Source organism: Rhipicephalus sanguineus, chromosome 4 (genome assembly GCF_013339695.2).
Source record: "Rhipicephalus sanguineus isolate Rsan-2018 chromosome 4, BIME_Rsan_1.4, whole genome shotgun sequence".
Classification (NCBI taxonomy): domain Eukaryota; kingdom Metazoa; phylum Arthropoda; class Arachnida; order Ixodida; family Ixodidae; genus Rhipicephalus; species Rhipicephalus sanguineus.
Window position 1 is genome coordinate 62,896,544 of NC_051179.1, and position 25,230 is coordinate 62,921,773.

A 25,230-nucleotide genomic window follows, 5' to 3' on the forward strand; every position below is an offset into this window, starting at 1 on the left:
TCAATGCTGTCACCCACATCGATGGTGATAGCTCGTAGTTCCGACCACTCTTGTGTCATAGTTCCGACGCAAGAACATCACATCTTTATTTGTATATATGTATATATATGTACTATCGCGCCCACTATGAGCTTGGCCACACGAGCGCACTGCAAGGTTGTGCAGTGGCATCGATCGTGGCATATTTTCAAGTTATTAGGAGAGTTTGACTTTTCCTGCGAGTGTGCATTGCCCCCACTTGCTTGCTTTCACCCTCGAAGTTATCATTTTCGAAGCTGATATCACCACAGCGCAAAACGAGGGCGAGAGTGAAAGCAAGTGGAGGCGATGCACACTCGCAGGAACAGCGAAACCCTCCCCTGATAACACGAAAACATGTTACGGTTGGCGCCATGCACTCTCGTGATGTAGTTGATGCTGAGCGCGATAGTACAGGCATAAGCTCTTGCCAACTGTAATGTCGCTAGCGCACGCAGTCTAGTCAGTCGCTGGAACTGCTGGGGTGCTGCCGTACATTGAGTTCCACTCTATGTAGCCATGGAGGTCGTCTTGGGAGACGCTAGCCCTCACTTGGCACAATGCTTCTTCAAAGTCTTTGAATGACACTGGGCGAACCTGGAAACAGATTGAGAATAAAACTGAGCATTTATTGTGGCCAGTACTGGTTAACTTGTCTAACACAAGACAGAAGTTTGAGATAGATGGAGGCTTTAAGTGATCACCTGTGGTAAAGTGTTTAGAAAAGCTGACTTGTCTTTGCCTGGGTGAAAAATGCTTTCCTTAGTGAAATATGTATGCATTATTGGAAGAGTATTTTAGATTGAAAGCTCTACTACCAGTCCAAACCCAAGAAAACGATCTTGTGCATGCATTTGACCTTGAAGCTCAGCCAACATCACTTTCTTCTTTGCACGTGCATCGTCATAGCAGCTGACATGTGCAGTGTATGTTTGTTCACTCCCAACGTACCCCTCTCCTTCAGTCAGCAAGAGCCACGAGTCGGTGGGCACGTGCACCTCGAGACCTCAACTCCTGTCATATGACTCCTGTGCCCGCAACACGAGAAATGTGGACAGTGTGCCCCTGCTTGCCACATGGGGGTGCTGATCTGTGGTACACTGGCGCAGCATGCTTTCCATGGTAGTTGCTGCTGTCGTTCGACAAGCTTAGTTTATGAGCTACGGCACTTTTTTTAAACCTTTCTTTGACTCTCCCCTCGCATTGCAGGTGTGAGCTGCTGCCGTCTTCCCAATAATTCAGCGCAGCGTGCAGCTATGCATACTGAGGTGGATATGCAAACATTTTTTGGTGACACGTGCCCCCCAGAATGGGCAGTGGCACTGCATAGGTGCCCCAAATAGATGACCAAGGATAGGCAAGAAACGGAATGAACAGAATGAAGCCAGCTGAGACCAGTTAAGTGCATTGATGATGACTATAACTGTACTGTGGTATGTACATACAATGGCCGTGGAGGAGTGGTACTGACCAACAAGCAAGGAGCGTTGAGCTACACAAAAGCCAAGACATGTTAGTACTTATAAAAGAAAGCCTTGTTTATGATTAGTTCCCAGGCATGCATGAGATTTGGCAATACTATTAGCATGGCAATGCCTTATGCCAGGATAGGGCAAAATTTTAGTGAAGTTTTTGTTATGCAAATGGTGTCACTAAAGAAGCACTCTAGTTTTCTGGCATCCGCGTGACATGTCTTGATGTCTCTCAATCCCCATCCAAAGTCCACTACACTTCTCGTTATAACATAGCTAAGGAAGGCGAATCACACGAGTTTGGCCAAAAATTATTGGGGTCATTGTGCTTCATTGCAGAAAGTGGGGAGGAATAGGTCTAGAGGGGTGAAAGACGAAGATGTGAAGAAGCTTTGCTGTTAGTAAATTTTAAAAGGGTGTCTTCGATCTGCTGCCATTTTTTGCATTGAACACTGCATAAATTTGTACACTTGAATTTCTTGGTGTCAAAAAATGCTGCAACTAATTCTATTAAGACGCTCAACTTTCCTGTCATGACCAATTCCTATGAAAGATGAAGCAATGACAGCACAGTCTACCCTGTGCCGTCGTCGTCATAGTAGTAGTGTAGTAGGCGTCACACAGGTCACTTGACTAGAGGAGGGAGTGAATAAAGAAATAAATCAAATGAAATTATAATGATGACGCTCGAAACCATGATCACTTAAGTACAAAACACTGAGAGAGCAATTTGCACTTCATTAATTACATTAATGAGAGACTTACGTTAATTGTAATGAGGCAAGGCACCTGGGCACGTAAGAGGGTCATGTACATAACAGGGAGCGCACACTTAGCAGGAGTCCGGCTGCAAACCACATGATGAGATGCGTTCGCTGAAACGCCATTGCCTGAGCTGGCAGGTCATGTGATCTCTTGTTTTGCCCAATCAAGTGTTAAGCGCGCATATTTCTAATCTAGCAGTGCATTTACGGCACCACTTTATCTCGCCAGCCAATCACATACATTCGCCCACTTACAGCTTCACTGTGTGACGGCTTTCACGGCGTGGAACTGGCTGATATTTTTTTAATGTATAGTACATTTCTTTCCATCCATGTTTATCGTAAACCTGCTTGACTGTATTACTATGGAGAGGAGAGTCCTTGCCTGCTGTGCTGTGATGTGCTGAAGCGTCTCAAAGCTGAGGCTCCGGATGGGCCCCAAGGCAGCCTCCTTGCATAGCTGGGCCATGTCTGCACCCGAGTAGCCCTGGGTCAATGATACCACGGTGTCGATGTCCTCGTCGCTGAGGCAGTGCTTCACCTGAGCCAGCAGGCGACACACCATCTGCCGCCGGGCTGCCTTTTCAGGCAGAGGGATGTACAGGCGCTTCGCCAAACGTCGCCGAGCTGCCTCGTCAAGCTCTTTAGGCCTGCACAGATAAAGAGGCGCACGCCTGTGTCATTGATTTTCTGCACACTCATGTGCTTAATGATCGGAGAGAGTTGCGCATTTTCATTTGGTGCAGAGCAACGCAGTATATGAAACGACTCAGCCCAGTCGGAAACTTTTGTGTGACAAGGCAAATACTATTCTTACCAGCGGCATCAAAGATGATTAACTTAAAATCCACAATCTCAGAAGCAAGTACTGCAACTGTTCCATCTCTCTTCATCCCATTAAAACAAACTAGGTTTCAGCGCAATGTTTCCTTTCTTTGTAAATTCAAGCTGATCGTGGTTTGTGGATTTAAACTTTCAGCATTATGGCAGTAAGTGTATTGTACAATGCAAATGATGCAGTGTAAGTGAAATCAGTTTTCTTGAGTAGTAGAGTGAAATTTCAGTAATCTCGGCAAAAAAAAATTTTGTTTGCAATGTAGTGTCCTCGAATGTTGTATAAGTAGGCTCAAGTGGTAAAGTATTTCATCCATGTGCACGAGATAGTTTGCATTGCTGCTATACTCGCGGACAACTTTTCTTGGCAATGAAGGGAAGGCTACAGAGCCGAACTACACGTGTGCTACCGCTCAAGAATATAGTCCCACAATTGCATCCGCGTTTTCTCCGTGAGAATAAAAAACAACAACATTACTTTATTTTCTATGGGGCGCAGTTTGAAAAGAGGGTCAGCGCGCACCAAGGAGATAATTATATTTGTTTTGCTTTATGCTGTGTCATTTCGCGTTTTTGCACCTGTAAAAACGTCGCACCTTTTACGTGCACCTCACAGTCAAAATGGCGTCATCGTCTTCAGGTGAGCGCTCGTCACCCTCCAGCTTTTCCGACGACTTGCCGAGGGGGCTTGTGACGAATTTCGCTAACAAATGGCTGTCTAAGCCTGTGACGGCCGCTCAAATAATCAAATGGCAGTCACAGGAGATACGAAAGGTACACAAACCAAGACTAAATTCGAAACGCACGCCGAACCGGACTACTTCGCGGAGCAGTGCATGTGCAGTAGCTCCGCCCCCCTAGCCTTTCCTTCATTGCCAAGAAAAGTTGTCCGCGAGTATAGGTCACTTGTATTGTGACAAAGAAAACTTTCTTTTGTCATCCAATCAGAACAATGACATTTATTTACACCACATTATTGAAATTTCTCTAATAGTGTTGACTGTCTGCTGTAAACCAGCAACATGGCCAACAATGACTGCAATGTATTAGAAATCACACTGTTTAGTATTTGCATGAACTACTGTTCAAATAAATATGCAACATGCTCTGTACATGTAGAATGTACACCTTACTTAGACCCCATCTAATGTTAAGGCGTGGCTGCAAACAAAATTAATTCGGAATGTATATTTTAGAAAACATCACTCACTGTCTGTGCAGTGGAGGTTAAAATGCAACTGCAATGGCTTTCCAGTACTTCTCCCATTTTTTGTAACTAGGCAATAATTTGTGGGGATTTTTACGTGCCAAAAACCACGATCTGATTATGAGGCACACCGTAATGGAGGGCTCCAGAAATTAAGACCATCCAATGTTCTTTAACACGCACTGACATCACAAAGTACACGGGCGTCTAGCATTTCACCTCTATCGAAATGCAACCACCGCAGCTGGGATCAAACCCGCGACCTTCAGTTCAGCAGCCAGGCAGTGTAACCACTATGCCAATGCCGCGGATTAACCCTTTGCAGTTCAAAACTTTTACCCACTGTCTGGCTCTACCCGTCTGAAACTATTTTGCCAGTTTCTGGCGCCGCAAAGAAAAACACAAACTGTGGAAGAAAAACTCACAGGATGTTTATTTTTGCTCCTGCATTCTGCAGGCAACTCCTTTAGCAATATTTGGGCAACGTATGATACTGCTCAAAGCATTCTCCTGTGTGCAGGCCGGGGTTATTACTGCAGGTTTCCACTGCCGTCGTCGTTGTCTTCGTCAATCACTTCCGCCGAATCACTGTCTGGTGGAGGCACATAATTCTCTCCCTCACTAAAGTCATCCTCGCTATCGCTAAGAGCACCACCGTAAAACGCACGCGGTGAAAACGTGGCCATGCTTCTCAGCGAACCTCGCGCGAGTGGGTACGCTCTAGGCTCCGTGCTGAACATAGTGCAAAAAAAAGTAAACCTCAACAAACAAAGCTCACTTATTCCTCAAGAGGTGGCACTTCGTGTATGCAAAAAATGCGCGCAACTCGCAGTGAGAAAACAGCGAAATTTAAACCACGAACGCCCCTGTCGGGCGGTGCCCGACAGCGGACCGCAAAGGGTTAAAGAGACGCTTACCTGTTCGTGGCACCTACAATGAGAAGTCGCTCATCCCCTTTTGTGCTGGCTCCATCCTGTGGTAAAGGTTAAGATGACAACATGAAGTACTGGGTTATGTCGCAGCGTAATATACAGACTACTCTATTCTTGTGGGCTATTATGGCCACGTACATATAGCATCAGTGCTGTTTCTAATGCAAGCAATCTCACCAGCTGCACGAGGAACTCCGTCTTAATGCGTCGCGAGGACTCGTGCTCGCTTTCACAGCGTTGCGAGAGAAGAGAGTCAATTTCGTCTATGAACACTACAGCGGGCTGGCAACTCCTTGCTACGGCAAACAGTGCTCTCACCATCTTCTCCCCTTCACCAACCTGCACAGATGGACCGATTATGAACTGAGAAACCTTGAATTTCCCTCGTGGCGAACAGCGTGAACCAAGTTAAACACAAGGAAAGGCAGACAAACACGGCTCTGACATTTGTGTATATCAACGCTGCGTATATCCTCTGTCGGCAATGCGTTTGTCTTCTCTTCCTCACCAGTAGCTCGTTTCGTGCTGTTCGTCACAACAAAAGCGGATTACCAACTAACTAAAAAATAAAAGATCGACCATTCTTCTGAAACCTTGCAGTTGGCTTTCCCTGATCATTCCTATAGCTATTTGCTACACAACTTGCACCATAATATATACTACTGCACTGTACTTTGCAGATTTCAGTACTATATGTCACAAGCTAGGCTTCGATTAGCTGTCCTAATGACCTATTCAACTTTTACCTTAAGCACCTTTTAAATTTTTTTTAATGACATGACTGATAATTGTTTGGATAAATGGTACTTCATTTGAAAGTTCTGTAAGCCTATACAGTTGAAACCCGCAATAACGAAATCGGCGGGGAAAGCACAAAATTTCGCTCTTGCGGGAATTTCGTTGGCGCGAGAATGCGACAGAAAAGACATGGAATTTACAAAAAACACATTTTATTTCCAAAAGTCAGTAAGTTTGCTTTGGCGGGCCTTACCATGCAGCAGTTTCATGCCTCTCGATCGGGAATCACGTTTGCCATGGCACAAAGTTCGTCCCATGCACTGGTCAGTGACGGCAGCACTGCACTGTCACCAGTACCGTCATCAAGTGCGCCTATACAGGCGAACCTTCTTCCGGCTCCGCTGGATCAGCGCAGAATTGTGGACAGCAAGCTGCACGCAATGCCAAATTCTTCGGCGATGTCCATTTTTTCCTGCCCTTTTCCACCTCACTGATGATTGCAGCCTTATCTTCCAGCGTGATGAACTTCAGCTTTTTCGTTGGAGGCAGCGAAATTGGATGAAGCAATCGCAACACACAGTTCACGTTGCACCAAGCGGCCAAGTGAACGCTCCACAAATGGCTCCACACACGCGACCATGTGCGCGCAAAGCCGACAAAACCAAGCACAGAGCCATGTCAACGAACGAAACTTCATGAGAAATGTGGGTTTGGCTACGTAGCCCGCGATAACGAGCAGGTGTTTCAGCAGGCCATTATCATCACCATTGCCGCCAGCTTTTTGTTTTGTAAACAATGATGGCGGCTGCTTCTCAAGTGTGCTGTGGTGATAGGTTTGCACAATTTAAGTGTAGCATGAATGCACTTCAACAGTTTTCGAATGTAGTTAATGTTGCGAGAGTAGATTATTTGCACACTCGTGTTTCAAAAATTTCGTTAACGAGGGACTGCGGTATGAATCTCTTTCGTAGTCGCGAGTTACGAAATGCATTGACTCCTATGGGCGTTCGCCGGTGCTCCGAAAATATTTCGTTGTGGCGAGAATTTCGTTCTCTCGGGATTTCGTTATCGCGGGTTTCGACTGTATGTCGAAATCATTGTACATTCTACTAGACTATCACTAAGTGCAGATGTATACTATCTTTTAGGCATCCTGGAGTTATACTAGTGGATAAAAGAAATAGCTAGAAATTAAGAAAGAAGAAGAAGGAACAGTGTCCGAACTATGAAGTGTGACGAGGTTTGCCGTCATTAATGACGGAGGTTGAAGGCCTGGCAAGGCACTGCAGTGACTATCAGCAGCACGGGTTCACATGCAATCGCAGCACAGCTCTTCGTCTTCTACATCCACATGTGCATAAGCACGACCCCGTTGGCTTCATAACAGAAGAAATGCATTTGTGCACATGTAACAGTTTTCCAGACGGTCACTGAGTATTACTAAATTAATTACTAAGTACAGACGGGAATGTGTGACGTGGCGTCAGTGACTAACCCTTTCAAATCTAACACGCCGAGGATGATGAGGTGCCTTTGACGATGATAGGTGCACCTACTAAAACATCAGCCAGCCTGTCTGAGGCACTTTATTCCTGTTCGGACAACCAGCTCTATAGCAATAATTCAACAAGGCCGTCCAATGCACTTGGTATGAAAGCAATGTTGTGCATAATGGCATTCACTGTTGAAAGAGTCATAACAGTTGTGAAAAATAAAAGTTCGACCTAGACAAATGAAGTCCTTCGTTATATAAGTCATTCCACAATAGAGGCATTGAGCTGCAGCATACTGTAACATGATGTAGCGTGGAAAATTGTGAAAATGTACCCATTTTGATGTCAGGGAAGAGGCGCTGATGCAGAAGAATGTTGCTCCGGCCTGGGAAGCAATGCATTTGCCTGCAAGCAGAACAGCAGTACATGCCATGTGGCACAAGACAAGGCCAACGTCTGCACCGATAACTCTACATAATTGAGAAAATGCTCAGCCTGTACACATGCATGGCATTTGTGCTGCCCCACCACCATGCACAAGTAAAGTACTTCTAAAATACTTTCACCGACCAACAAGCAATGAACTTGACGTTTTTGTTCCTGTACAATTTCGTTGTTTGTCGTTCAGTGCAAGATTTCTAATTGTTCCACTATGAATTTACCTGGCCGGAAGGTTTTCCATCAAGCCCTTAGTTACAACACACAGCAACATGTCAATGACAAGACTTGGCCACTAATAACAGAACCTAAAAAAACCTTGTACTGCAAGAAAGGACACATTTTGTTTTTGAAAGGATGTACTCATCCTCGTGTGACGAGAGACAAATATACTGTAAAATGACGATACAATGTTGTGATAGATAAACACATTGATAAGGTATACCTATCAACGTCTTGCCTGTTCCCGGAGGACCAAAAAGGAGCAGTCCTTTGGGAGGCTGCCTCAGACCTGTGAAGATGTCGCTGGAGAAGATAGACCAAAAGCTCAGAGTCTGTTACTTTTCAGTCTTTTCGGCTATTGTTGTTAAGGCAACAGTGTTTTTATTTGTTCAGCCATGTCTCACTTAAACATGCTAAGAAAGTTTCCTATGTTTTCTGCATTCAAACTTATCAAGGCTTTGAGCATGCATACGCATTCACCTTTCTTAGGCAAGCCTAATTTCTTTTCCTTTGCAACTTATCCTTCATTGTCTTCTTGCAGGTCTAATACTGATGTGCTGTTACATGGCTTTGCTTATCAATGCATAAGAGAAAGAGAAAGCAGAGTAGTACTCACGGTCTCAACATTGGCCAAACCACCATTTCCTTGACACTCTGCTTAGCGAACTCCAGGCCAGCTATATCATCCCAGTGAATGCCTGGGCCATTGTCCATTATCTAGAGTAGTTTGGGATGAACGCTTTAAGCCTTTAGTCACAATTATATGTGATGAGTATTCCCTAATGAAGACCCTGACTGTGCACATTCATGTTGAAGTATAAGCTGTCCTGAAGAACTCCTCCTTCCTATTACTTACTACAGTGATTGCCCATTTTATTTGACAACTTCACACAGAGTACCTCTACGTAATGAATTGCCAGTCATACATTACACACACACACAGGCCTGCGGCCTCCCTGCTATCAAAGATAGTAATGTAGAAGTTAAGGAAAAGAAGGAAGTGGATTGAAAGAGTGCCAAAAATTGTCTTTCTTTGCTTAACTGCTCTGCTGTTACCATCGACAGCTATGCATCAGCTAGTACAACAATCCACCTGACATCGCAACTAGCCCGCATCAAGTTCAGATTTTTTGCTACAATAGGTGCGCACACATTTAGAAAAGTGTTTCATGCAGGAAGATACTCCATAGGGTAGTCAAATTTATGGTGGTCATACATTCCACGATCACCTGCTTCAATCCCATTGCTTTATTCACCTAGTCTGTGCAGTGCAGCTTAACAATCGATCATGACAAATGGTCTCAATTTGGTATGATATGTGTTAATGTTTTTGTAGCTTACGGTGCAGTTCAATGCATGAACAGCATCACAAGAAGTGAGTAGTAAAACAAGTACATTAAGTTTCATGCGTACAAGCTAACAGGAACTTCATTAGTCCAGGTGGATGTAGAGGCAACCTCTGCTTTATTCCTGTGCTGTATGCAGATCTTTTCCAATGCACTACAGTGTACTCCAGAACTTAAACGAATGTCATGAAAGGAAAGGGGATTGCAAACATTTTGAAGGCTGCAACTTTCATGAATTCGCAGTATGAACGTCTACTCACCTCGCTTTTGACGAGTTCAATGAGCTTAGCGTCTATGTTCTTCAGTGCTTCACACTCTTCCATGCCATCATTGCAGCTATTAACACTGGACCCAACTGAAGGGCTAGCAGCATTGCTTCCGTTTGGTCGAAGTAAAGGCTGAACAAATTGGCTGGTCAGGGTTCTCCTGTAACAAAAAGGTAAAAAAGGAAAAACAATCACATTTAAAGAGAGCTTTTGCGTGAAAAAATGCAGACATACATACTAATTGGCAACTAGATACAGTCCACATGGATTGAACATTAATTTTTTTTAGTATAATGACTGCTGTAGGATAACCTTTGATTAACCTTTGATGATCTTGATTGCTTGAGATAACCGCATCATGATGCTACGAATCTGGTCGCTAAAGGTAATGTTATCTCCAATGTGTGTGTTTGAGTCAAAATTATGCTTATATATGACACGAACTGCAGACAACGGAAACAAAAGTATGTGCACTACTTAGCCCTAAATTTTCACATTTACGTTTATCCTTGCTGTACCTTTTAACAAATTTAAACAAGCCAGCATGGTTTTACAGTGGTGCTATGCTACAGAAAGTTGGTTTTCTAGAAAGCTGCTATTCCATTCTTCAGTCAAGCAGTGGGAAAACAGGCACAGTGCTGACTCAAGAATAATATGCACACAAGTTCACTTACTTTCCTCCCAGTGTTTTCGTGCCGCAACTACGGCCCTGCCCTCCATTGTTCTTCTGCTGCTCGAATTGCTGTAAGATAAAAATTTTCACAGAAACCGCGTGAAAGTTCATAGTATGAACAAAACATGTACGAATACGAAAAAATCCCAGCAGCCTTTCTTCCGAGCTATCTGCACGTGTTGTGTTTCAGAAAAAGATGGCAACAACGTATCGTGAAGCTTTCTTAAATGGTGCTTATACACTTCAGAAACCGGGCAGTGCTTACCAATTGTTCCCTGGCAGTAAGAAAGGTGGGGGCACCGGATGGCGCACTTCCTATAAAAAAAAACGAGGAAGTCGATGAAGCAACGCTAGATACGTCCGCACGCAAATTACAAATAATTTCTGAACCAAGGAGGACACATAGTCCTGCCACTAAATGTTGTTAGGCTAAAGTGATTGATATTTATGTCTCTGAGAAAATGCGAGAATGTATAGAGAGACAGCTGAACAGGAAAGAGCTTCCTCTCTGACAATTTCTTTCAACGATTTCACTTTTTTCCAGCGCAAGATGGCAGACAGCTTGTCTGATAATTCGGTCAGTGAACTACACCTGAGAAGGGATAAATTCAATCTGGGAGAAACATGCACGAACACAACAACAAATTGTTGAAGGAAGTTCAAAAAAGTCTGCATGACAGATCTTTTCTTGGGAGACAAGTATTGTTTCGCTTGTTTCTGTGCTCTCAAATGCCTACAGCGATTCCAGTAAGGAAGCGCTGTACATTTCTGTGAGAGCTTCGACAGAACACAGCAATTTTGATAATATAATGTAAATAGAAGCATGGAAGGGGTTCACAGTAGCTGTTATAGTTAGATGGGGAAATAAACGAATAAAGATCAATCAACATCCAGCTATGGCAAGCTCATTAACAAAGGCTATAAGTAACTGTGTGATTAAAATATATATATATATATATATATATATATATCTGGGGAAGCACTGTTTTAGAAGCGAATTGATAGAGCACAACAAGCAGAGAAGGCACAACCTGGAACCTGATGGTTGATGATGGATGTGGTAATCCAAGGTTAGTTTTCATGAGAAGAAAGATTAACTGTTTTTCAATGTCTACCATCACATAATGCAATCACAGAAAAGGTCAGATGGCCAAGTCTTGTTGCATAAGTTAGTGTTGTGACACCGCCACAAAGATTTTTCTTTTTTATAATATAAAACTTGGCAATCCTTGCTGTACGTGTTTCCCTTGTTAGGAAAATGCAAACGGTAGCGTATTTGTACACACACACCTGATGGGTTTGGTCTTCCCTTCTGATGAACGCTGCTCTTAAACCGAGGTTCCCCGGCATTTCGTCTGGAGCTCTCAGCAAAGTATTTCGACAGTGGAGCTGCACCATTGGCCGACATGTTTCTCGGAGGCAACTCTGCTGCGCTGGCCGCTTGCACTTCCCTCAAAGGTCGGGAAGTCTCGCTCCTGTCCGGCACACTGCCCAACCTTTTCGGCACAAGAGGCTTTCGTTTCATCATTTCGACAAGGACTTCGTATTCGTCTCTGGCATCGTCCCCTCCCTGAAACATTATAATGGCAGCAATGAGAAACCGCAGCAATCAGAAGCAACAAACAATGCTTGACAAGAGCGTTCATTAAAAACTTGTGCAGGGATTTCATGTCGCACTGCATATCGTCCACGCACGTTCCACACCCATAAATTTGGGTACTGCGCCAACAAACTCTCCGAGAAGAAGACTTTTGGTGAATCATAAAGTGTCACAGAGAAGACACTATGCAACTGCCAAGACAAGCAATGAGGTTTGAAGAGGTCAGGCGAGTTCCTGCTTTAAAAAGTGAATGAAAAGTAGCTACAGTACATCTGATGCAATTTTGAACTGCAGGATTACTTGTATTCTAATTTATGTTGTTGGCCACTATCCCTGTACAAAAAAAAAAAACAATGTCCATCAAAAGGAGATGGCTTCACAATTCTGAAGTGTTGGTTCCCTCTTTTTTCGGATTTGTATCATGTTCTTAATTATGACATGAAAGCCCTTTTTTTTTGCGCTATGACGACACGAGTGCAATCTTACAGAACACTCTCACCCTAACACGAAAATTTCTCTTGCTTATAGTGTCCACTTAGGAGAACTGAATGACAAAATGAAGTGGTGGGATGCCACACTATAACAAAATGTGAGCATCTAATAATGACACACAAACAAGGGACAAACACGGAAGAGACACATAAGTGCATCTACCTGAATTGTGTGCTTATTCATTGTTTTTAAACGATCATGATTAACCAACTGACACAAATTTCTGCCATTGTGATGACAAAGCATTGTAAAATAAATATCTCTTGGATGAATTGATCTTCCACCACTGATGTTTGATAATGCGTAACTCTTCTAGAAACGGTGACGCAAACAGAATCTATGGCAATTCTCACAGGCTTGACATTGCCGGCGGCTTCAGGCAGGAATTTTAAAAGCTCCTCATCACTCAGTTTCACAAGCTGTGATTGCCACTGGTCAGCATCTGTAACGTAATAAGAAAATCTTGTTATATGTAAATATTCAATATAACTGTTATGCTTCAGGCAAGAGTACTAATTAAGAAAATATTGCCCAAAATACAATGAATAACAAGTGAAAAGCAAGAACAAGAAAGAAACTTTTTAAGTTTCAAGCATTAGATGAATGTGTTGTAACATTTGGCCACTCACTCTAATTAAAGTAGAATACTGAGCCACTAAAGTTAATTAGAGGAAAATGAAAAAAAGATTGTGATGGTGGGAGTCATGTGCTTCCATGCCTAGATCTGCATCCAGAGCAACAACAAGCACAATGAATCAAACTGCAATTGTTTCTAGTAACTTTCATGTGTCACTTGTTCTCATTTATATGTCCGCTTCAAGGTAACCCCCTTTAAGACCCTGTAAATATTTGAGATTAGATAACCAGTTCAGTGCCCTCACGCATACATAACGACATGGTCTTATGTGATATAATGCTAGGACTAACGTGAAGGCATAATCTCAACTAGCTATTCTGTTTCTATTACAAATTTGTTTGTTTGCATGGTATAGAAAATGACGAGCTCTGCAGTGTCTTATTAATTCAATACTGGTCAACTTTACTCATTTTCAAATCAAATCACATTAATATATCTCTGTGCACTGCAACTCCTTCTTCTAAATTCAACATTACATGATCGAACAAATGAAGTTTGCACGACTTGTGAAAGTACAATTGGCAGCAGTTGGTTTATCAGCTGAGTTATAACATGATTATGATAACTGTATCACAATTAAGTTCATAAATATAGGCCATATGACTTCCAGCAAAAATTTTCAAAGCTGTACGCCTACTACCAATGTTTGTTACTGCTTGTAGTTTGTGTGTGCGTTACATGAAAAGTTTGCACGCAAGATCCTATTTCATCTTGTGCGCTTGTGTGAACTTTCCTGTACATATGCAGAACTATCCACAGTGCAGCTATACAACTTACAATAATGCCATACCAACCAACCAACCAACCAGCCCCTGTCTAAGCTACTCTGAATATTAAATTCAGCCAAATTTTTGTTTCGGCTGAATGAACTGCAGCCCGTCTTTGGGGTTTAAAAAATGTAAGCCAGGGAATAGCAATAATGAAATAATACTTGCAGTTTTTTGAAGTCTGTGCAGAGTGGGTAACAGCACTTGAGAAGTTGTTGAGGCCTACGTGCAAAAGGACTATGCATCAGAGACTGAAGGCCAAGTGTTGGCATCGTATTCCTCGTAAACTCGCAAAACTGGGCCTTACCATCCAAACTATCTACATGTCTGTTTCCTCTTTCAGCAAAATGATTCAACAGCAAGCTTTCACAAGGTTCAGAAATTCTGGAACATAGAACATGTTGGATAAATTGAAGACCGAATTGTATAACTGTATGAACACTTTATGCTACTGATTATGCTAGGAATGTTGACGGGACAAAGTTAGTTGGACACGTGTATTCAGTATGCCCTGAACTATGGTATGTATGGAATTAGCAGTATGGGCACAGGATGGAAAGTGTTGCAAATCACAGAGACTGAATATGAATAGCATTAGCACATCCTTTGACAAAAAAAGAATATTCAGTAATATTAAAGTATGTGACATGCATTCTTGAATATCTAGCTATATATACTGACTTGTAATGATATGACTTGACTGATATGTAATGTGCCGTAAGCAACACAGATTAGTAAAACATAAACAAGGCTCTCCAAAGAAAAGCACGGTGAAATGTGGTTTTGTTGTGCTGGTATGAATGTGCAACACATCAGAAGCAAAGATGCAGTGTTCAGCAAGGCAGCAGTGCTACTCCCACTCCAAAATATTCTTATTAAGCTCAACGACAAATTTCTTTAAATATACTGCACCACCTACTGAAAGTGCGCGATTTATTTGCAATTTCCATCTTCAGGGGTTTGAGTTATAACAAGAGGGGGAAATGTTTGTTTCTCATCTCATCTTTTAAACAGCATTCTTGTTTGATAAACGAGATCGTGTAGTACAAATATTGATCACGTTTATTCCCAGGCCAAGTTGCCTTTCTGGGCGACAGAGTAAGTTAATCTATCAGCACATACCCACTCGTATGCGGCTATAGACCACCTGGATGGCAGCAAGGCACGAAATTGCTTAATACTTCAGATTGATCTTCAACAGGGTAAACCCAGTTTATATTGATCGCGTGTCACAGCTAGGTGTATATAAAGTATGAATATTTATGCGTCGTTTTGATGGATCTACAGCGGAACATTTATTCCCAACCAGATTACGGGTATGCTAGACAACCAGCCAGCAAACGAATGCATATGAAAGCTTACGCATGCATATTCACACCATTGCTAGCTCTCGATAGCATTGCACGCCAGCGGAAAGTTACATCACAGCATAACAAGGTACGCCTGATTCTTCAACGTTGTACAAATTTAACACCAATTTGCAGTGAAACTCACACGCCGGACGCTCTAGCGTACTGCACTTGACGATGAAGTCTTCGGACAGCATCAAGGGAGAACTCCTCGCTACCAAACTCGCCAGTGTTCATCAGCTGCAACTTGAACGCCAAGGACTGCGCCTCGTTTTCATCGCTCTTCGCGAACGAGTCGACACCGCTCATGTCCGCACGTCAAAGCACAATCGAACGTACGAAGATTTGCACAGAATGACACACAACCATCGCGAATACGCCGATTACGCTCAAAGTAATCGCCAGTAAACACGAACCAGCAGACCGCATCAGAAAGCGCGCTCATTTGAGTTGATGCCGATGGCGATGCGCAGTTGATCCCATCTATAGTGCACTATAATTCTATAATCCCATCAATCCATCTCTTGAGTAAACCACTTTGAACATTATTACCACATTTCTTGCCATTTACGTGCGTTGCCTTGTTGATTCCGTTTCTCATCCTAGGGCAAATCTGCACCACACACGCACGGCCGTCACCAATGTGCGCTTCCTCAATGGATTTCTCGTGCGTGGCGTGATGGGATGTCGGCCCTGTCGGATGCAAAAATGCCTAAATGTCGCGTGCCTTTTCGTACAGCGGCCGCGAACCTTCGCTAGAGTGTCGTGAACATGGCTCGAAACCACTGTGAAAGTGTCGGCATCCGAATCCTTCACTGTTTTTCTGCAACAATGCAAAAAGCACGCGCATCCGAATGCACAGTGGAGAAGGCTGCTGGAACACATCTTAATAATATATAATTTTTGGTTATCTGCATAAAGATTACATTCAGCAGCCCATTTCAACTTTCGTTGCCCATGGCAAGATGTCACTCTCAGCCTGCGCTCTCCCTGCGTCACTCATTTTTCACATCTCGGGCAAGCTATGTTTCAGACGTTTCAGCTGCTGCTCGTAAGTGTTCTCCGGTATGCTGCACGTGCCATGTAGTATGCTTGCTTCTCAGCATCAGACATGTTGCATGCGGAGGATCTATCCGGCTTTTTTGTCCGCTTTGACAGTAAAAACAACCGCGCGCATTCATTGCTTTCGCTTTTGTAAACTGCCGTGGCAAGTGCTCAAATGTGCACAAAAGCAAAGAGGCCTGAACAGGAGGAGCTCTGCTTTATATCTTTCTATTCTGGTATCCCCAAAGTAACATGTTTCCGGGCTTGCGTTCGTTACATAAATTTGTAGATAAAGCCTGCTCGTACGTCTGCAGTCACGCGAAAGTATTAATGCATCGATGCTGTTGAACACATTTTCGCGCAATAAATCAGCAGCATGCATATCATATGTTCTCTGAGACTTTGTCACAGCCAGAACGTCAGCACGTGCACTCATAATCGCTCATCGTAAGATTTTAATGCATAAGCATTCTTTGTCTGTACGTGGATCTCAGGAGAATCATGCAGGCCACTGCAGTTGCCGCAACAGGTAACCATTTCATGTTAGTATTGGCTGAATGGTGGCTACCGTTGGCTATATATTGTCGCTAATGTGAGTGAGTGAAAGAACTTTATTTCGGTCCAGAGAAGGGAAGTCTAAATTTAGTTGTGTTGCAGTTGTGCACGAGTCTACAACGAACACGTGGCCGCAAGAATTTCTCAAAATGGCGCCGTAATAGAGGATGTTACATGCGTTTGATGATCGAAATGCGGCCCTCACTCGTTTCGCTCTTTCCTTCGAAACGTACGCTCCGTTCGTTTGCTCGTCTCTCCTTCTGGCCGAGTGCGCCCGGCACACTTCGGCCCCTGCCTTTTTGCAGCTGTGGGAGGCTGCTTTGTTCAGCACCAAGCCGGATAACTTCAGCTGGTTACCTGGGCGGAGTACGTCGCGACTAGTCACGGCCTGGACGCCACCACCGGCAGCCTGAAGGCTGCCCAAAACGCTGCTTTTTAATTTTTTTTAACTCTTGGCCATCTCACGGATAAAGTTTCCTCTACTACCACCACCTTCCTCCTCGCCGTGCAAGGAGGATAAGCAGAGAGCGCGCGTACCCGCAAGCAAACAGGTTCTTTCTGCTGCTGACATGACGACATTCGCCTGGTGACGTCACGACCTACGCTGGGGTTTCCGAAAGGCCAGGAGAGACCACAGGATTGTTCCTTTTATTATTTGTGTGTGTGTGTGTGTGTGTGTGTGTGTGTGTGTGTGTGTGTGTGTGTGTGTGTGTGTGTGTGTGTGTGTGTGTGTGTGTGTGTGTGTGTGTGTGTGCGTGTGTGTGTGTGTGTGGAGCACCCGCGACGCGTAGCGCTGCCGCGTTTGGCACTGTTGATCGTGACGACACTCTGAACACGATGCGCGCGTTTACTTCAAATGTTAAAAAATATAAAGGGTGGTTTAGGGGCCCTTTAAGTCATGCAATTTGCAATGATGCTCACGCACCATGTGACAATTCCCCATTCGGGAATTTCTGTAGTAATTTTTGAAAGCGTACACAGCACTTGTAGCGAGCAGGTCCGAAAAATCCGCCCGTCCGTCCATGGCAAAAAAATATGTGGGTCGATCCTGGAGATGGTGTATACATGAGGCTGCCCATAGTACAACAACGGGCCCAATGTCGGCCCTGTAAAAACCTTTTTGCCAATACAGGAGTAGAAGGCGCAGTATATTAAAGGGGTCATGAAGCACCCCTTGGGCTGATTGAAAAAACACATCCTGCGGAAAGCTGACACGGCTATGAACTGCTCTGCCAAATATTACAGTCGTGCGCGCCGCGTAATGGCCACAAGCGGAGCGCGAAGTTGCCGTTTCCCCAGGCACCCTCTTTTCAAACAGAGGCCGGTTCTCACTCTCGTCGGTGGGCGGGGCGTCTGTCCGCTGTACGTCGCAAGAGACATAGCATGCTTATTGGCCGATAGCCGACGTAAATCGAGAGCGGCGTTCGGATCAGATGCGCTTCTTGCCGCGGGGTGCCGCCACTTGCCGGCGCCGCACTCCTCAGTACACGGTAGCCGCACTCGCGCAAGCGAATCACAGCGGGAGAGCGATCGCGTTTCATGACGCGCGCTGGCGTAACTTCTATCCCCCATGCCATCCCTCCCTGTCTAGCTTCCAGTGCGCTCGCCGGCACGAGAAAAGAGAGAAAGCGCTGGGAGCGTGCGCCAAACCCCCGTAACTCCGCTGATTCTTGATGGATTCGAGAAATTTTTGCGGCAATCGATTCGGGAGGCAGTACACTCTGATACTGAGGCCATTAGATCATTACTTGGAAAAGTGGTTCATGACCCCTTTAAGTCCCTTGCGTGTGCGCTTCACAGCGGCCGACAGGCGCGTGCATGATAACAACACACAACTACATGTATCATACTTTAGCACCCATGGGCCCAACAGGCACAAGAGGAAACGGGAAGAACGTTACATGAAGAGGGTCGGTGGAGCAGCCTCTTTCATATGCTACAGTACAATTGTAGTGTACAATCGAAGACAATGTTTATTCCCTGAAATGAGCAGGCTTTTTCAAGGTACACAAAACTTGTAGATCAATACTGTAAATAATGTGGACATCGCGCGACATTGACATAGAAGGAGGGGCGTAAATCCAGAAAAATCACAAAGTGCAGACATCTTGCCGTGGTGGCCACTGGGATTTTATTTATATAAAAATTGATATCATACTTGGAAATGAAATTAAAAAAAAAACGAGCGCAGGTTCCCAGCTCGTGTAATTGCATTGCTCTATTGATACTTCTCCAAAAACGGTTGAGCGGCAGCTGCGATTTCAATAGTCTGACACAGGTGACACAGCCTACACACTACAAAGTAAACAGGCATTAACAACAACAACAAAAAGTTGAATGCGCCATACTTAACTGTCAAGCAGTTGAAACATATGGTGTTTGAAAGATAAATCTCGAGGGAGGGCACTTGCAAGGGGTTTCCCCTCAGTCTGAACAGGGGGGTCAGGACCAACCTGACCCCCCCCCCCCTTCGCCCCTCAACCTCCCCCGCGTGATTTACGCAGGTGTAGGCGCACTGTCACCACGAACAACGCAGTGAGTTTTTTGACATAGTATAATGTCAAAACACCAACTCGCCCAATATGCAGCTCTTTTAAAGTACATAGACGACATTGTAAATAAAAGCCAGCTCGTTATATCCTTCTTGAATAGATATAATAGTAAACTTTACAGATATGATCAACATTAAAAAAATAGAAAAGAGGCGTGAATTCATAAAACGCCAAGAACGCTGACACCGATAATGTCATGACGAGCGCTCAGTCAGCCGAGAAAACGGGAAGTCGACAGAGACATATAAAAATAAAAAAAAGCGGGATGTTTGCACTGTAAGTCATGCAAAGCTTGGCACTGTGAAGCTGGTCGATCCTCAAGTCGTTAGGCTAACGCCGGTTGCTTCTATGTTGTAACTGGTTGTTGCTAGGTTTTGCTATGTTGTAACTGGGTTTTGCTTGTTTTTTTCTCTTTAGTTTTCTCTTTCTTTACCTCTCTTCTCTCTGTTTTTCTGTCTTTGTTTAGTTTTATTCCTTTCTTTCCTTTCTTTGTCTCACTCTCTCTCTATATCTCGCTTGCTTCCTCTTTCCTTCAATCTTTTTTTTTCTCTCTCTATCTTTTTCTTCGATTCTCTCTTTCTGCATTTCTTTCTCTCTTTCTCATTGTTTACGTGGTATGCTTTACACTCTCCCGTCCTCCTTTCCCTCCTTCTCACTCTCACGTATCTCCTCCTCGCCCTCACTTCCCTTTCCTATCCACTTGCTATACGATACTATACAAGGCTATGCTATGTTCTGTCAGCGTACCTGGATAGCCGAGTGGGTACGGATCGTGGGTACGCGGGTTCGAATCCCGCCGACTCGTGAAGATTTTCTCTCTTTCCCTTCCTTTCCATCTCTCTCTTTCTTTCACCCCTTGCTATACGCCGGACATAACGGCGCACGTGATCCGGAAGCGAAGCAGAAGATGAAGAGGAGAAAGAAGAGAGCGCGTGCCGGTTCACGATGATGATAGTTTTGGGTTACAAGAGACATTTTACGCCGAGCTAGAACAGCTTCGCTGTTGAAAAAGCCCTGCAATATGGGAGGCAGGCGTTGGCTTTGGCATCGCCGTGGCACAATATGCGAAATCTCTTTCTCGGTTTATGAGGGCAAAGCGCGCTGCAATGTCTTGAACAAAAATTAAACAAGGACGATTTGGCGCACTTGCCTGCGCAGTGCAACACTGCGCCTGTAACTTACGTTTCAGGAGATTGAGCCAGGATCAGACTGCACGAGAACTGGTGGAGGCAAAGAAGATAAGGAGGAGGACGAATAAACTTTATTAGGAGAAACCAGCATGTTTAGGTAAAGCCCTTTAGTTGCCCCGCTGTAGGCGGATGGCACTGGCGCAGCCGCGGGGGGGCGGAGTGCCGCGAACCACTTAAGGAACTTAGTGCGGTGCCCTATGCTATCGGTGCAACTTTTCTGCAAATTGTCGCGTGTGAGGTTTATTAGGCAAACAGACGAAGATGTGTCGAAAACGACTCCCCGCTGTTCGTACAGGGGCAAGAGAACGAAACGTCCCTGGCCAGCTGCCAAATATGACTATCCCCTTTTTGGGCCCTCCGCTAGCTCGATATGATCCTTTCATGTTCGAGACGTCCCCGCCACAACGGTGTATTCACAATACCGTCTCTATAGCTTAATTCCGGGTTTCCGGTTAGTCAAAAATAGTTACTCATTCGCGGTAGCACGGCTCTGCGCGGGAGAGCAAAGCCCGTTAATCAGCGTGTCGCTGCGCCGCAAAATGACAATCCATGACGATACGCCTCTGTTTGCAGGGCATTTCTGACGGTCATGCTCTGCGTAGTCAGTTACAGGGCCACCGGCTCAGCGAGGACAGCCAATCAAGTCAGCAATGTTCGCAGCGAGATTCTTTTCGACTGTGCAAAGCAATTCCAGAAAAAAATCCAAAATGACTTCAGGCGCAGGTGGCTGTTTTGGTCGGCGGTACACGACAGTACGAAAACATTTCGGGGGGAGGGGGGGGGAGCTGTAGCCCGGTCAGCCACCTCCTGGCTCCGCCGCTGCAACAGGTGCCAAGCGCTTGTAAGCCATCACACGTTTTGAGCCGATCTTGTCAATCACTGACGACCGAGAGGGAAACCTTTTTGAGCAACGTGCACCGTTGACGGCTGTGCCACCTTGTAGACGGGCTCCACTTGGAAGGAAAGAATGACGCTGCCACGTGGCTCGATGAATGGCTTCATGCATCGCCAGGAGAAAAGGATGACGAATCGCGTCACGGTGATTCGGCGACGAGTAGTTCAGCAAATTAGAGACTGTAGCACCAAACTCCAGGTGAGTAAAATCTTGTACAGCGCAGTATCTACAACCGGAACAAAACAAATAGACGAGGTCAAGCGCTGACTTCCAAATGAAATATGACATCGAAAACATTACAATATATACAAGGAGAAAAAGCGGCTAGTTTATAATCTAAAGAAAAAAACAGGCAAAACAAAGCGAAAAAAAGACAGAACAGAAAACAAGAAACATTGATAGAACAGTTATCGCTAACGCAGTAGTTTTTTTTTTTTTTCTGCGACTTCTTTTCGTAGAGCCCACGTGCGCTTCCCCCTCCCCCAAGAAACATTCACGAGCTTAGTAGTTAACGCCCTTGACATGTCCTGTCATCATACAGTGAGCACTAGTTCTACAGCTTGAGCGGATCGCCTATGAGTCAGCATCCAAGAAACTCAACAATGTAGCTGTCATCTCCTTATCGCCTCAACGCTTCAAGGCCACCTTTGCGGATAATTTTCGACGAACCGCAGGGGTCATCAGTACAGGATTTGCCGAGTTCAGTTCGCAGTATCGCCGGACAATTACAGTTTTTTTTTCTAATGGTGAAGTGCCCTGACTGGCAATCGGTGGTGTGGGTGGTGGTGGTGGTAGTGGTTCAAAAGGAGAAGGAGAAAGGCACCTAATTTATGCAGCCCAATAGGGAGCACGGCGCAGTGCCTTGTGTGGGTACTCATCCTTCATAGGTCCGTTCTATCTTTCCCTCTCCTCCTCATCGTGAACACGTGACGACAACGTCGCTTACTCCCCTCTCCACGTTTTTTCTCCATCACTTCTGCAGATAGATCGACAGTGCGCGGGGACTCTTGTGTGCTACTGGCGTTTAGCCTAATCTGTGAAGCAGCGCGCCTGAGATGTCATCCTTGCCCCAGAGAGCTCTGGCTCTGCAAATTGCACGTGAGTATTCGTTTTTAATTCTCCGCTATCGTGTCACGGCATTCATCCAAGTAATTACAACTTTGACATCATGCACACGCCTGCCGTCGAACGCTCCCATGCGATTATTACAATGTCCTCGTAATTTCGACAGAAAACGCACGACCCGTAGGCTCTATTGATCGCATTTCCATCTCAATGAAATTCTATCCCTGATTGTGAAGTGGAACAACCAAACAATTTTTTAGCAGTGGGTATGAACCTCATGTATGTGTTGGATGATATTATCTCCTCTTCGAGTACGTATTTATATCGCCTTGCCTCTTGTACGTGTTCGCCATCCTGTGGATCTGGAATTACCTTTTATCTTAATTGCAAACAGGGAGAACATGTGAGAGTTACGGCGGGACGCGATGTTTTTTCCATGTAAATTTCTGCATTGCTGCTAGAAGTGTTGATGATATGACATGTGGTGCCGCGCTGATGCCGTTGTCTTTGTTAAAGCAGTAATCATTATTATTACTTGATATACACACATCGAGTAATAATAATCAAGGGCGTAAAAGAAGTAGGTGGGCAGCAAACTGGCAGTTGCGACTGGCACCCGACACTTGCCTAATTAAAATATGAACAGCCGAAAGAAAAAAAAAATTGCGAGAAATTCACATGCCCGAGACATCAGCCATTTTCAAGTTCGGGCTTTTGAAATGCATGGTTTGCAAAAATCTGCAAAACAGCTTTTGTGCAAGGTTTTTTTTTTTTTTTGAACCAAGCACTCTCGTTCACTGACTACTTTTCTTGCTCGTTGTGCTTTTACCGCTCCTAATTCCAGCGAAGGTACGCGAACAACAAAAATTCTTTTGAAAAATTACTGTAGGATTATCACGCCTCATTATTGCCCCTCAGCCTACGCTTGGTGAACGATAACAAAAAAAAAAAAAAAAACTCGCAGGAAAGCCGTTGTGCAGATTTCTGCGAATCGTCCATTGGCGGTTTGCAAAAATCTCGGCTTTCCTGCGGGAGACGTTTTACCACGCAAAGCTCTTGTTCGCAGAATGCTTTTCTCGTGCGTTCACCCCTCCGCATTCCAGCGAACGTGTACGAGCGCCGCAAGAGATTTCCAAAAAGTTACTACGATAATCCCGCCACCCTCTCTGCAAGCGGTATTCACACGGGGGACAAGACCTCGTGGAACAAAGGCGGAGCCTAGTGAAGTCAGCTCGCGAACAGAATTCCCCAAAAATGTCCCCCACTCACACGGACGAGGCTAAAGTATAGGGTAGTGGGCTCACTCGCCGGCCGGCGCTATGCATTGCGGTGACGCCGCCAATGTCACAAAAACGTGCTTCGGCGCGCCTCCGCGGCGCGGCGCCACCGTCGCATCAAATGTAGTGAGCGTTGGCGCTGGGCAGGGCTGGGCAAAGATACATTGAAATTGTATCGCGATACGATACAAGATACTCGGGAAAGAAGTATTTGAGATACAGATACAAGATACTGCCCGAAAAAATGTATCCGATACGATACTTCCCAATTGTATCTTAAGATACTTCGATACATTTGCAAATTTTCTATTATAGGTCCATATAATGAAGCAGCAAAGGCCTATGTAGAACTGTGTTTACTTAAAAATTTCTTAACTACGACCAACTTTGTTTAATTTTAACAAAATGCCGGTTTGTATCACAAGATACAAAATTTCTTGCTCAAGGTATAGTAGTTTTAATTCCTAAACAACATATTCGGATTTGTTTGGCTGCTTAACATGACAGCTCTTTAACCGCTGCGCTGTTAGTGGTTTTTGCGTGACACTTCTGTAATTTATGGGTGTCGCGGTTCTACTTGGCGACCAGCTAGCGGGTTGCCATCTACTTGCAAGAACGTCATTAAGAAGCCTCCGCACAATTACACAAATACCGCTGTGCAGCTCTTATCTTGTCCGCAAGCGTATTTTTGTTTTCGTAATACCGCATCCACCGACAGGTGTAAAGCAGCAACAACGTTGGTAGCGATATTGTTTGTGAGGCATCGTGTGAAGACGATGAACTACAGAGTCGGCGCTCATAATTAATTGAGGACATAAAACTGCAGTGATTTTTCATATTTTACTTATCTGCTGGCGTAAAGCGTTCGATGGGAGCCTATTCACTAACGTGCACTCTATTACCATTTCTTCGAGAGAACCTGAGCCGCCAGGAAACGCCTCAGACGTGCTCTAGAGGCACAAAGCGCCGCAGCTTATCACTGCTATTCGCACTATTGCCACTTCTGGCTCTGCTTACCTGCAGATTTGTAACAATAAGAATACTTTAAGGTGACCTAAACAAAGGAACACCAACATATGTAAGTCAAATAGCAAGGTGGTTCCGTACTGAACAATCAAAGTGAATAAGTATACAGGGTGTTTCACGTAAGCAGAACCAAATATTAAAAAAATTGGTTAATTGCCGCTGAATGAAATCAAAGATGTTTGGTTTACCGTCATGTGGCGCTCGTTATGGCATGTTTTGTACTAAGCTTAACAGGTAAATAAATAAGGGCAATCATGCGACATCTTTATTATGCACTTTAGGGCCAACTGCGCTTCGACATATCGTAGAGCGCATTTAAAACGACCGATCCATTTTTTTTTCGCAGCGGTCATGCTGGGTGGTGAATATTTTCGGGCT

At 44.6% G+C, this 25,230-nt stretch overlaps 2 protein-coding genes across 2 annotated transcripts in view; one reads left to right on the forward strand and one right to left on the reverse strand.

Annotated features, from left to right (window-relative positions):
• The window catches only part of LOC119390101 (ADP-ribosylation factor-like protein 6-interacting protein 1), a 351,524-nt gene that overhangs the window by 61,385 nt on the left and 264,909 nt on the right, over positions 1-25,230 (forward strand). The window lies entirely within an intron of this gene.
• LOC119390105 (fidgetin-like protein 1) lies at positions 47-15,678 on the reverse strand. The gene is made up of 15 exons (XM_049414656.1): positions 15,394-15,678; positions 14,207-14,283; positions 14,070-14,121; positions 12,849-12,939; positions 11,694-11,973; positions 10,669-10,718; positions 10,405-10,472; positions 9,725-9,890; positions 8,735-8,835; positions 8,342-8,421; positions 7,793-7,863; positions 5,405-5,566; positions 5,213-5,268; positions 2,640-2,904; positions 47-615 (listed from the first exon to the last, which is right to left on the reverse strand). Exons 1-15 carry the CDS (start codon positions 15,555-15,557, stop codon positions 478-480), a joined length of 1,821 nt encoding a protein of 606 aa, XP_049270613.1. The 5' UTR covers positions 15,558-15,678; the 3' UTR covers positions 47-477.

Coding starts and splice junctions, on each gene's coding strand:
- LOC119390105 (XM_049414656.1), bottom strand. CDS start 15,557: ATGAGCGGTGTCGACTCGTTCGCGAAGAGCGATGAAAACGAGGCGCAG. Junction 10,473..10,668: donor TTACTGCCAGGGAACAATTG/GTAAGCACTGCC, acceptor TTTATCTTACAG/CAATTCGAGCAGCAGAAGAA. Junction 8,422..8,734: donor GTTTGGCCAATGTTGAGACC/GTGAGTACTACT, acceptor TATCTTCTCCAG/CGACATCTTCACAGGTCTGA.